The 13,686-nt window shown below is 51.5% G+C and overlaps 1 protein-coding gene across 4 annotated transcripts in view; it reads right to left on the bottom strand.

Moving 5' to 3' along the window:
* Positions 1-13,686, bottom strand: part of bcas3 (BCAS3 microtubule associated cell migration factor) — a 163,175-nt gene that overhangs the window by 61,454 nt on the left and 88,035 nt on the right. Inside the window, exon 24 of one of the 4 annotated variants that reach the window (XM_035533995.1) lies at positions 5,761-5,806. The exons of the other annotated variants lie outside the window; for them this stretch is intronic. Coding sequence (XP_035389888.1) covers positions 5,796-5,806 — 11 coding nt within the window. The 3' untranslated portion in view covers positions 5,761-5,795. Of the gene's footprint in view, positions 1-5,760; positions 5,807-13,686 lie in introns of those variants that run through there. 4 annotated transcript variants of the gene reach the window in all.

Genomic DNA, 13,686 nt, shown 5'->3' with positions numbered 1-13,686 from the left:
GTGTGTGTGTGTGTGTGTGTGTGTGTGTGTGTGTGTGTGTGTGTGTGTGTGTGTGTGTGTGTGTGTGTGTGTGTGTGTGTGTGTGTGTGTGTGTGGAGACAGGGAGTCGTGAGGTCAGTGTCCTTCTGCCCAAGTGCCCAGCTGCTGATAGGTGTCTGTTTACAGGGTGTCCCAGAGGCGCAGAGGTCAGTGACACACACAAACACACACATGCACACACAAACATGTGCGCACACAGGACACAAGCCCGGGCTGGGGCACCCATTTCAAATAAATACTTGCTTTTATCAAACTTCACATCAACAGTACAGGAGTTTAAGAGTTTAGTGAGGACTGAAATCTTAATCTGACTCACGGTGACAAAGCACAGAGCCCCCAACCCTAATTCAGACTGGCTAAAACGAACACGGTTTCCTTCATTGTACAGGTGAGGGCCTGTCGTGTTAAATATGCAAGCTGAGAAGGATCTGCCAGGTTAGACCCCAGCATCCACCCAGGAGTTGCTACGTAGGCCAGCCGGCCTGGTCAGTGTAATATATATGAGACCATGAAGAAATTCCACTGCAATCTAAAAGCAAAAAAAACCAAAAAAACATGTTGGCCTTTGAAGTGTGTGTGTGTTTAAAATGTGTGTTTCAAAAAAGTGCCTTACTGAACTATTATGGTGAGAACACTTGAAAAAATGTTTGGCTCTGATATTTGTAACTAATAAGAGAAGACACATAATAAATGAGCACTTAACCTCAGTGAAGGAAATAAACGCTGCTTCTAGGCGCTTGTGACGGGGCAGCCCCACCCGTGCATTTCCATAGTTTAACACTGTGAGACTGTTTAATTGCGGGTGAAAGGTGCTGATTGCTTTCCTCTCTCCATCTGCCCTACCTCCTTCCTCTGACCCCCTCCATCCTCCTTTCGGTTCGTCTTAATTACGGCACAATTAGCTTCTACAAATGGCGGCAGCTAGTGGGCGGCTGTGTCTGAGCCTGGGGCTCAGTGTTTTCAATTTCCTGCAGTAATGGGCCTCTAATGCCTGCTCCTGCCAGCCGTCTGCACGACCCCGCCGGGCTGCGGGGGCATGACCCCGCGCTCTGGTGGCGCACTCAGGGCCCAGCGGGGCTGATGGCTGCCCCTGGCAGGTAGTGCAGGGTTACGGCGGGTGGACCCAGGCACGCGGGGGCCAGTGTGCATCGCGGGACGAACGCCTCCCACCCCGGGAGCGCGGGCGACCCACCTCACGACATGGACACACGCAGTCACACTCACTGTGTGTGTGTGCGCGCGTGTGAGCGTGTGTGAGGAAAGTGAAGATGAGGGCAAGACGCCTGCCAGAGCTGCTGCTTCCTCTTGTCTCTGTGACAAAAAGACCATTGATCCCTGCATGTGCCACTACATCAGAAGTGTCAGTGCTCTGAAAATGCCTGGCATTGTGTCGGGTTGCACTGGGGCTTAAGCGTCACACTCACACACGCAATGGTGCGCTATATCATGTCGCGTAACACACGTGTATCAATGTGCCATCCTTACACACGAGACATGCGGCCCTTTGGTAACATGGACGAGCAGAGCAGTCAGGCCTTTGGGCTCCGTTATGTTCCGTATCCACAAAATACACTGCAGCCACACCGCAGTGAGGAGACAAGCCACGGGGCAAACCGCTCGACGCTGTACCATAGTCTTAGAAAAATAATATCATGCAATTACAGAGCCTTTTGTTCCTCAGTACACTACTCTCTACAGGCTGTTATTATTATAGATCTCATTTCTCTGTAGAGCCGTAAAGGAGGCAGCTGTTGGTGACTGGGAGGTACTCCTCCTGGGAGGAGTACCAAAGCCCAGTGAGCCTCCAAACACACTGAGCTTAATACACCGGGAGCCTGCTTAGGGTATACCTTGGTGCTACTGCTCAATGAAAATCACATGTCTGGGTTGTGTGGACGTTATCTCATTCTCTCTCTCTCTTTCTCTCTCTCAAACACACACACACACACACACACACACACACACTCTTGCTCACTCACTCACTCATTCTCTCACTCACGCACACAAACCCATATGAAGTGGTTGGCTTTTGGCACACGTTCACACGAGTCATGCATTATGTGCTGTGTTGTGAATCCTGTCTCAGGACTTTCATGCGTTCACTTCTCTTATTAGGGGCAAGTCCAGGGGCCCTCTTTTCAGCTCCTCAAAAAAAAACAATGTGCATTTTGAAAGGGCCAAACTGAGTCCGGGGTAACGCAAGACCCCCAGTGGTACCCGATACCTTGACGCTGAGCAGAGTGTCAGGTCAACACAGGAGGGAACAGGCTCATCAATTTTTATTTAAGACCTGCTCCACACAGTCATTTTTGTCCGGCACTTGCTATTACTATAAATTGTCGTGGGTTGGCAATTTACTTGCAGTAGGAGCACAGTCGCTCTAAATTTCCCAGTGGCTCAACTTGAACAAATGGAACATTAAGCAGTATAAGCGAGCAGGCCTTGACACAACTCTCCCAGAAGAAGGGCACGTGCTCACAGCATAGCAAAGAAAGCATCCGCAGATGCACCGACGTCGCACAAGGAGGGGAGAGGATTCTGAAAAACAAACAACGGCAAACGCACACAAATATCAATAAACACAATTCTTCAGTCTCGGAATCTTCCCGCGTTATTTGATGTTGGGGGGTGGGGGGGGCAGTCAAAAAACAGAGCAGTCATGCTTGTTGCTTTCCTTCCTCTTCCCGTCCCCTGCAATCTTCCCCACACCTAATGGGAATCGGAAGTTTAAGTGGAGCAGTCTGGCTAGCCCCGGACTAACCTCCCCATCTGGAAGGGAGCTTGCCAGCCTTGGGGCTACTCCCAACCCTTCCCAGCTGCTGAATTTGGGGCTTTTGTTTTCGTGGGCTTGGGAAAGCATATTTTTATAAATGATTGCCATATCCTCCGACAGCTGCTGACCCCGCTCCTGTCCCTGAACGGGGCATGGATTTCATTTGGGCCGGCCGCGCTCAGGGGCTGCCCCTCACGCCACTAGCACGCTAGGCCCCGCTGCCATTCTGCTGAATGGTCCGGAACCTTCCAGCTTAACTACGATCTTACGGTACTGCAGGCAAACTGTCACATCATAAAGTGACTCAATTATGACTGCCGAAACCATGTTTTATTTTGCACCTGGGAAAGGGACGTCGTAACGCTTCGGTGCTCGTCCGGAATTACAAGGAGGGGACTGTGCGCTGAAACATTTCAACAGACACTGCTGTTTGTATTAACAGGATGTTTGATTAAAGTTCTTGTACTGGTCAGTGAGTGTGTCTGCCGCAGGTCTGTGCACAAGTCACTGCCTGTGGGACACAGCTCATCTCTGTGTGGTTTTAATCAGTCTTGGCAAGTGGAGGGAGTCGACTGCCTCCCTTTCAACTCTGAGTCAACAGCCTGTGATCAGTAACCAGGGTTGCCATGGCTTTCTGAATACTACTACTCTTTAAACTCGGAAGCCGGCTTAACGCTGCATGAGAAACAAAGCTATTCATGTAACACTGCAAGAAACGAGCTATTCGCATATCTGTGCTCCAGAATGTCTGGTTGGGCAGACTTGTTTTATTTTTCAGTTTATTATTATTTATTACTTTATTATTTTGGTTAAGAGGAGTTTGCTGTATAGACAGCTGGACCGAAAGGCCTGGTCAGAGAGCAGCGAAGCGTCTTGGCGCGTGAAAGGTTTAAATCCCTGGTGTTAACTGCACTGTCGTGTGCTCTTCCGTCGCATGCCACCATGCCTCTGTCACGCTGAAAAGCGAAGCCCAGCGGTAATTAAAGACGCACTGTGTGTTAACGCACCAGCTGAGGCACGCGCTGGTGGATCTGACGAGGCCACCTCAGATGACTATCGCCCGGGGGAAGGCGAACGGGCCGGCTAGCAGCGTGGCATGGCCCTGCCACACACACACACACACACACACACACACACACACACACACACACACACAGGGGGGAAAAACCCCACCCATGCTCTGAATGCTGCTCAGCTGCCCTTCGCTTTCTGCCCCACGCTGCACTTTCACTGCTCCGCGGGGCCATGTGCGGTGTGCTGCCGGGTAATTGCACAGTGATGCTTCATTATGGCAGCACTGTAATTTGGGCGACTGGACACTTCAAAGGGAGGTTTGAAACCTCTTCACAGACGGCGCAAATTATCGCGAGTCCACACAGCCCACGCTTTGTTTGGACCCGTATTGTTTTTGGCTCCATCACACAGTCCAAAATACACACAGAGAGCAATCAGAGCATATTTTCGATGGTATAAATGTTGGAGCTGATTACAATGTACAGTAGCGTGTGTACAAACAGGATGAAAATCGCCGGAGGCCATCGGGAGAAGCAGGGAAGGGCAACGTTCGACAGCAACAAGTTGATTGAAGCAAATGGTGACTTCTGCCACTCACGGCTGTGAAGCGGACCACAGGAACAGCACTTGGACACCAGCATGGGGATGGGTTTAGCGTGGGGTAGAGCGCTGTGGAGTGGCATGGCATGGGTTTGGGCAGCGTGCTCAGCACTCCAACAGTTGCACACTACTCTGTTCTGCCTTTTCCTGCTTGCCTCCCCATCCCAGGGTGAAACTCACACTGCACGCTGTTTACCCAGCCTGCCACGTCATCGACAGGCAACGTGTTGCCACCGAAAGCGACACAAGACCCGCTGGCTGGGAGCTCGGAGGGTCGCTACCATCTGTATGAGTGCATACGGGCAGCAGCGGAGCTCCGCGTACAGCCGCGACGTGTGCAGATGTGTTCGGACGAGGCCTTCAGTTCGACTCCAGCCAAAACTCCTGCTGCGAATTTCAAACATGCGTGCATATACAAGGCACAATCTTTCAGCCCTTGTTGTTTCGTGAATCCCTCCCATGGGTAACGGTGTAGAAGGGGCTGTGGGTGTCAGAGCCTCCACCCTGGCAGGGTCGTGATCAGGCGAGGTGGTTTCACGAGCCCTCATCACCTGACCGCGCTGACCGCGCTGCGCGGCTCAGCCACAGAGGCGTGAAGGCAACAAGACCGAGCCTTTTGCAGAGTTTCCTCCAGTTCTTTATTGCCGACATGCATGTTTCATTTACACCTTCAGTAATCGCACAGACCACTAACAATCTTATAGCACAGAGCAGAATGGACAGCAGATTAAATCTCTGTAAGGCTTAAATGACAGCAAAAATATTTACAGTGTATGACATAAGAGTGAGTGGTTGTGAAGGCTTTAATACTGCTGGGCGCACTGGGAGGATTCTGGGATGTGTTAATACGTGTTAATACCTGGGGTGCGTGGAGCTGGACATCCACACGCCCCCCTCTGACCCTCCGTCTCTGTGGGTGGGGGGGGTGGGGGGGGGTTACTCGGATCTATGCAGGCTGTGCATGAACACAGTGAACCCTGGACCAGCACTGGCTGCTGCAGGCCTGTGCGGCAGCACCTGCGTCCGGGGTCGCTTTGAAAAACAGAAGCCTGGGATCTTCCGACGGCTAACCGGCTAACGTGAGCGTCCGTGCGGCAAGCTCGAGCGCGGAGGTGCGCCGTGGTCCGCTCTGACCTGGCCGGCCGTGGCACGCGGGCGTTCCTCCTTTACCGGCTCTAGCAAGGCATGCGGCGGGCAGTGGCCCTCTTCCTCTCCTCTCCTCTCCCTCACACCCAACGATGGCAAATCAATGGAGGAAATGGGGGGAGGCGGGGCAGGAGGATGGAGGGGCGAGTGATGGAGAGGCTGTGCATGCTTGAAAAGGAGAGCACGGGGGGGCGGGGGGGGGCGGCGTCAAGGAGGGTCTCCTTTAGGACACACCTGCAGAAAAACGACAACAGAAAAAGAAAGACAAAAAAAAAAAAAAAAAAAGACAGGTGTGGGTTTAATGAGGTGGCCAGCCTTTCACCAGCGTGCAGAGCATTCTGTCAGTCACGAGTGATGTTGGGGGGGGGGAAGGGAGGTCGTGCGGAGGTGCACGCGACTCCAGAACAGAGGAGCGGGAGGGCGAGAGAGAGCGTGAACACAGCCAAGGCTGCGTCAGGTACGGGCCTGGCTGGCTGCTATCTGGAGGGCTCTGCGTGCAGACTCTGTGCCGGGGTAATGAGCGTGTGTGCTGCAGACCTCTTATCTGCCCATCTTAACTCAATTAAAAGTAAACAACGCGGCCGTGACCGGCAGATGAACCGGCCGACTGGGCTTAGGGTCCTGCTCCTGGCTCCTCCAAGTCATCTTCCTCGGGAGCTGCAAGGCATGGAGCCCACGCCCGCTAGGCCTCAGCAACGGTCCCAGCTCCTGGCGGGAATATGCTTCCTCACTTACCAATGGCTCCTGTGTTTGCGGTTTCCCCGTGTACTAGAGTGGAACGTGCACATGCAAACGCAGACCTTTAAGTGGAGAGCTGGGAAACGCTACATAAAAAGGACCTATACATAGCTGGACATAGCAGGACATAGCGGGTCACAGCGGGATATAGCTGAACTATTGTTCGGCCTTGCCATCACCACATCCCATAAACAGAATGGCACTATGTGGGCCACACCGTGGGCCCCGGGGCAGGAGCCATGCGGAAACACGGACATTCCTACTGGAACTACGCAGACGAACACGTGTACGCACACTTGTGTGCGCACGCGTTTGAGTGAGCTCACAGCGGCAGCAATAGTAAACACGGTTAAGACCGCCGAAGCTGGTGCCAAAAGCTGTCACATCCTAAAGTCGTCACAGGCGTGCTCGTGCTAGTGATGTGTGTAGGACAAACGCAGAAATCAACACACAAACACACCCCAGAAAATGTCTGTAAGCTGAACCAGACGTCACCCTAACCTTGCAAATAACACCTGATATTTGCCAGAATTTTTTCTTTGCTTATAAAGCATCAACATAAATCGCACTCAAACACCGAGTGCCGAGTTGTTGCTTAGGTGCAGGTACCTGCTGGGGGGATCTGTGCTAAAAACATGACCCCTGCATGGGGTGACTCGCTGCAGGAAGAGTCCCGCCGCACGCAACTGTATAGCGCAACCTGAAACAATCCACCTGACAGATTAAGGCTCCTTGTGTCATGTCCACGGCTCAGAGAGGGTGGGCATGCGTCTGAACTGATGGCTTTTACATAGCAAAAAATGGCACTGAGTCAAGCCTCCAACACAGTGTTAACAAGAAAACAGGCTTCACGGTTCTTGTTGTGGCGGCAGGGGGGGGTTTGTTATATCTGCACAATGTCATGCTAAGGCAGCTTTGAGGTGGAGGCTTTTTTCTTCTGAGCATTTATTCTTCATTACAGATACGCTACTAATTATTTTAGTTTTCACATTTAACTAAAAATATAAGTAAAAAACATTTTTTTTTAATGTTATAAGGTTGGGGTTGTAATAATACTAACACTACTATTGCTAATAATAACAATTAATAATATGAAAATAATATAATTAACTCTACAATAATTATATAATATAATAACTGTTAATTAATATTGCATATACAATTTTATTATATCATATTAATGATATAATTATAATTATTCTTTTTGTTGTGTATTTAGGGTTCTCTGGTCGTCCTGGGCTGTTGGGTGCTGACTTACATAGTGAGAAACAGAGAAATGTTGCTGAGGTCACCTGGTCAAGTCTCCTGCCTGCACCCAGTCAGAGTGCTTATAAACAGAAAGTGGTAATGGCCAACACTAACAACTTCAAGGGTCTACACCTGCCATGAGCTTGTAGTGGTGTCAGAGGGGTTAACTCCTCGCTGCCGCACACCTACAGCAAAGCGCAAACACGTGCAAAAAAGGAACCCGAAGCAGATCGAGGGGTTGAGCCAGGGGGGAGCAGAAAGATTGGGCCCAACACGTTGGGTCAACCCCGCCTCACCCCTGCGCTGACACAGAGGAGCGTGTGCAACAGCTGTTTTGGCCCATGTGTTCTCCACTAATTTGCTCAAAAAGACTTGAGAGGCGGCGCCCTCATTTGCATAACGGGCCAACTATCACAGGCACGTCGGTCTCTGTCTCCTGCTCACCAGACGCCGTCTGGAATCTATACCCACCTATCAGCTCAGCAGAGCTGTTTCCATTTTTCTCAGCCTTAATGTAATTTTCTTCGGCCTTAATGTAATCACAACCTAGAGCAAGGAATATATGAGGCAGTTTAACAGTGAGAACTGACTGAATACAAGCAGCTGAAATCGCCTGCTACGATCGTGTCATGCAAACAGCAGGTGACCTCAGACTAACATTAGTGTCAGCGTGTTCTTAGAACACCAATAATAAAAAGGGGGTGGAAAAAACAGACTTGGAAATCACACACTCACACTCACACACACACACCAGCCGAAAAAAAAAAAACCTCAGGTCTTTACTGGCATTCATCAAAAAAATGGAGCGCGTCTTTACACCAGGAACACGAACAAAGCAAATGAATGATTAACCAGCCCTGCATTTCCGCCGAGTTGGCAGACACACAAAGCATCATAACTGTCATAGTGAAGGCAGCCAGTGGCGCCGTGAACGGTGTCTGTGGGTGTGAGCTGAGAGCTAATTCTGTTCACTGGGGAACGGTGGGGGGACTGAACGGATGATGCGTTAAATGCCCAAACAGGCACAGCCTCCCTGCATCCTGTGCTTTGCCCCGGCCGCTAATTCATTCAGCTACGTGTTGGCGCGGTGGGCCTCCGCTCCCCTTGGACAGCTTTCCTCCCTCAAATTCCCGGCACACGCAATCACATATTCATAACTGCCACGGAGCTTTTACCCACCGCGCTCCATTTTGCTGTGGGAAGGGGGGGGCGTTCAAGTGGTTGGGCGGGCGGCCGGGGACTGGCCTCGCTTTTATGTCGGCTGGGGTAAGGGGTAGGCAACCACTCGGCTTACTCCAACCGCGGGTGGGTGGGGGCGGGGGTGGGGGGTGCCTTCGCCGACTGAGACGCCCTTTCCTCTTCGTCCTTCCCTCTGCTTCAGCCTGCCTTAAACTCGGCAGGAGCCACGAGCCAGGATTCCCGATCCATGGGGTCTTTGTTGAAAACATGGCCATGCCGCTCAGGAGGACCGGTGCCCCCCTCTCCCTCCAGACGTGGGCAGAGGAGACGCGAGCGGGCCGGCCGATTACGGAGACGAGCGCCGGATCGCGCGTTTAATGAGCTGCAGCCTGGCGCGTCATGGCACGCCCTAACAGAATGTAAACCCAGATGAGGGGCTGACTGCTTTCCTCCCTCCCCACCTTGTTTAGAAGGCACCTACAAACTGAGGGCCTCTCCGTTACTCTCGGGGCGGAGCGCTGTGGCGAGAGCCGGGAGGGGCAACCTTTACGCCTCCGTCACACCTCCGCCGTTGTCTGCTTGCACTGGACTCGGGTGCTGCGGGCGATCTTTGTTGTCGGCTTCGTCCGGCCTGCCCCCCCCCACCCCACGCAGGCCTACTGCGCAGGCTGTGGTGTTGACCTCTAGGTCCACAGTGCCCCAGTGTACCCGTGCACCTCGTTACGGAACGCTGTAGTCATGACTCCCAACAGCCCATGCTTCGGCAATGTCCTGTTCTGCGGGCCCTGTGAACCCTAAAGTGGAAACGGTGTCCATGCCGGGAGAGCATATAGCGTTTGACGGAAGGGGTCACTCTGACAACGAGCCGTGCGTTCCGGGACACACGAGAGAAGGGTGGCGCAGGGATCTTTACGCAGCGACAACAATGAACCTCAAACGGGTCACTAGAGTGACCTACAGTGGCAAACACTCAGGAAGTAGTTGGTCTGCACGGCAGCGTCACCTCACCGGCGTTTACCTTTCTGGGACTGATCTCAGGCCAGAGCATTAGAGGAGGCTCTCGTCTCCAGCAGCTGGCTATGTGGAAGCTGTTAGTTAAATCAAGTTAAGCCATTTCCGCAATTTCTAGCCACTTCCCAATCACCATGTGCCTGCAGGAAGATCGCATATCTGATGCATGTTCATGTTGGTTCCAAATCTGTCTTGAAGAGGTAGCGCCAACCCGCACAGAATTCATTTATGTCTGGAGTAAAGATATACTTACAGCCTGACCTTATTCACGGTCAGCGTTCAAGTACCTTTCAATTTTTATGTCAAATTCAGAATATCTGTAAGTATATTTTTCCATGTGGTGGAGGGGGAAAAAAACCCCAACCTACTTTCAAAAGGCTGGTGCAACATCACAGTTCAGCTGCAAGGCACTGTTTAGAGATGTGGATAATGAATATGTAGGAAGGGCCTGGATTTGGCTTTTTCCATGTTCTGGGCTGCGCAGCTCCTCTCTGCTCCTCTACAGACGCCCAAGACGCCCTGCCTGTGTGAAAAACCTGCACACCAGCCAACACTGTAAGGCCAACAGCATGTGGACACCCCTCCTAGTGACAGGTTCTGTTTTTTCAGCCACACCCACTGCTAACAGGTGTAGAAATTCCAGCATACATCAATGTGACACCATACAATCGACAAACAAATGCAACTGGTGAACAAATAGAAAAAACAAACAAAGAGCTCAGTGACTTTCACTGAAGGATGCTGCTATTGTCCACAAGTCAGTTTGTGATATTTCTGCCCTGCTAGATTTGCCTAATTCAGCCTAAAGTTGCATTTACATTTATGGCATTTCGCTCACACTTTTATTCAAAGCTACTTACAATTATGACTGAGTACAATTTGTTTGAGGGTTAAGGGTCATGTTCAAGGGCCCAACAGAGGCAACTTGGCAGTGGTGGAGCTTGAACCGGCAACCTTCTGATTAGCAGCCGACTACCTTAACCACTGAGGCACCACTACCTCCCATACTATTAAAGTGAATCGCAACTTCGCCCAACAATGAAGCACTAGACCAGGCAAACTCACAGAGCGGAGCTAGCGAGTGCTGAAGAGCGCTAGACACAGAATCCTTGGTTGCATACCTCAATACAGAGTTCCAAAACTGCCTCCAAACATCAGCACAAAGACTGTGTGCTGGGCATTTGATGAAATGGGTCTCTATGGTTAAGCAAAAGCACACCAGCCTAAGATCACTAGGTGAAAAGCCAAGTGTCAGACGGAGTGGTATAAACGCACCGCCGTTGGACTCCAGACCAGTGGAAATGTGTCCTCTGGAGTGATGAATCATGCTTCACTATCTGGCAGTCTGATGGATGAATCTGGGTTTGGGGGATGCCAGGAAAACTAACTGAACATGTAGTGTCAACAGTAAAACTTGGCAGAAGAATCATGGTCTGGGGACGTTTATCATGGTTTGGGCTACACCCCTTAGTTCCAGTCAAGGGTAATGTTAATGCTAAAGAATACAAAGCTGTTTTAGACATTCTATGCTTCTAATTTTTGTAAGAGTTGGGGAAGGCCCTTTCCTGTTCTATCATGGCTGTGCCCGCTGCACACCGACAGGGACCGTGACTGCATCTCTCTACCAGACATGTACCAGTGGAGGAGCCTGCAGCAAACTTTGCCAGTAAACATTACAAATGTCCCAGTCCCGGCAAGTGTGACAACCAGCCAGAACACACAAGACACACTAAAGATTACACACGGCCCGTCAGAAGGTGGCGCAGCTGCTGGCTCTATCAGCAGCTCTGTCTTACTCAAACTGCAGGGATGAACACGCATGCGAACACGCATACTTTCTCATGCACGTGCACACGTACAAACCGCAGCCGAAGGGTGAGGACTGGGTAGCGTTAGCTAGAGAAAAACCTCACTAACCGCAGTACAAGGCGCAATGCTGTGTGCGTGCCAGTGTGCATGTAGGCGTTTTGCTTACAAAGCCACGCCCCTCAGTGGAATTTAATGAACTGAGAACGACCTTGATTGCTGATTCGTGGCTCTCTGCCAACCCCTGCCCTCACATTCATCAGGGGAACAGTTTGATCTCTCAGGCGCATCGCTGGCCGTGTTGTGCTGCTATTAGCCAGGGCCTCTCAGCGAATCACCCGCGCGCGCCTGTGTGACAGCAGGTTCGGGCCCTCGGCTCACCATCCTCGCCGTCCCACGCTAACCTTGTGGTAATGTGCCTCGCAGCGAGTACGGAGGGGTCAGGCAGCTGCTTGGGTGCTCAGAGAGAGCGGGTCCTCCTCCTCCTCGCTGACAACGGTCATCGACCGAGGTCGAGCGGGCAAAGGACGAGCCGCTTCTATACACCGGGATGGAGTGGCGCCAGCCCGAGCGGGGCCCAAATGGGCCCGCGTCAACGGGGCGCTCCCCCTGGCCTGTGACCCAGGCAAGTCATCGCCCAGCTGCTTGGGCACGCAAATCAGCTGCGAGGAGAAGCGGGACCGCTCTCGTTCACGATTCGCCAAAATGACGATGATGGAAAGTAAAGCCACGGCTGTTTGCTGCGAGAGGAATCGGTCTGATGGGCTCTGCCCCAAGTCCCACGGCGCCGCCCTGGTGGCCGAGCCTGATGCACGCGCACTGTGTATGTGTGTATGTGTGTGTGTGTGTGTGTGTGTGTGTGTGTTTCTAAGAAATGAAAACCCAGCTCACATAGAGCTCAATGCACAGGAACGTGAGTGGCTTTTAACCACATGGCAGGAGTGCAGTACAGAACTGCCTCTGCTGAAGAACTACAAACGCATGCAGCACCGTCACAATTACCACATGATATCTGACTGTAAAAACAGTACCAGCGTTTTGCTTTACGACACAAGTCCTTCCTCTGAACCCACTCGGCGAACTTCTCCAAGGGAAGAGAGAGAACTGGGAACGAAATGACTTTTCCCTCTGCATTTCATGTGGTCTACCAGCTTCGAGCAGAAGTAATGAGCTAATCGTGGTTTTTTGATGGCAACATGTGACTTTTTTTGTACACCCCAAACCATGTGTGTTATTCTTCGTAGTCCATAAAGCTTTTCAAACTCTGTTGCAATCATGAACGGGGGCTGGCATGTAACCAAGTTGATCTTCCTCTATGTAAATACGAGGTATTAATTATGCTGCATGGAGGGAGAGGTAGAGCTGAAATATGATCAATTTAATCGGGAACTACAGCATGCCGAGCAGGGGCGGGGTTAGAGGGAGGGAGGAAGAAACAGACCAAGAGCTGGGAGCACACTGGACAGCCAGTGCACTGGACTTTTGACCTCAACATTGTAACTGGAATCTGCAAAAGACCTAATTTATATGCTCCTGTGTGGGGCGCCAAAACCTCAACATGCTTTACCACCTCCACATCCTGCAGCTCTCAGGTGCACTCTGACGGCTATAAACACTGAGGCCTCATGGAAACAGGAGGCCCTCTGAAGCGTCTTCCTTTCTCACTCTCTCTCTCTCGCTCTCTCTCTCTCGCTCTCTCTCAGAAGCAGCTCCCATGGGCAACAAAGCTATGACATTAGAGTCAAAGTATTTAAATATCATTACTCCTGCTGTGAAGTCACTTCCATGTGCATCCTCTCTCTCTCTCCCTCTCTCTCTCTCTCTGACTCATTTTCACTCTTTCTCTTTCTGTGCCTCCCACTCTCTCTCCGACTCGCTCAAAATGCAGGAGGGCCTTTAATCTCGCTGCCGTCACGCACGGCAGGATTTACGGGTGGAAAACTCGCGGCTCTTGACCAGGGAAGGTGAACAGAGGAGACGGGCGCCAAGATGAAGATGCGAAAGGCGCAAGTGGAAGGCAGAAAGCCTCAGAGGGGAAGACGGGCTCGACAGTTGTTCTTTTCCTACCGACACCGCAGGACAGTAAAAACACCAGGCTTATGTCCTGTAAGCTTTCAGAATAGTCACAGTTA

The sequence above is a fragment of the Electrophorus electricus genome, chromosome 15 (assembly GCF_013358815.1).
Source record: "Electrophorus electricus isolate fEleEle1 chromosome 15, fEleEle1.pri, whole genome shotgun sequence".
NCBI classification, from domain to species: domain Eukaryota; kingdom Metazoa; phylum Chordata; class Actinopteri; order Gymnotiformes; family Gymnotidae; genus Electrophorus; species Electrophorus electricus.
The sequence above is the reverse complement of the archived record's forward strand: the minus strand, read 5'-3'. Positions and strand labels throughout refer to the sequence as shown.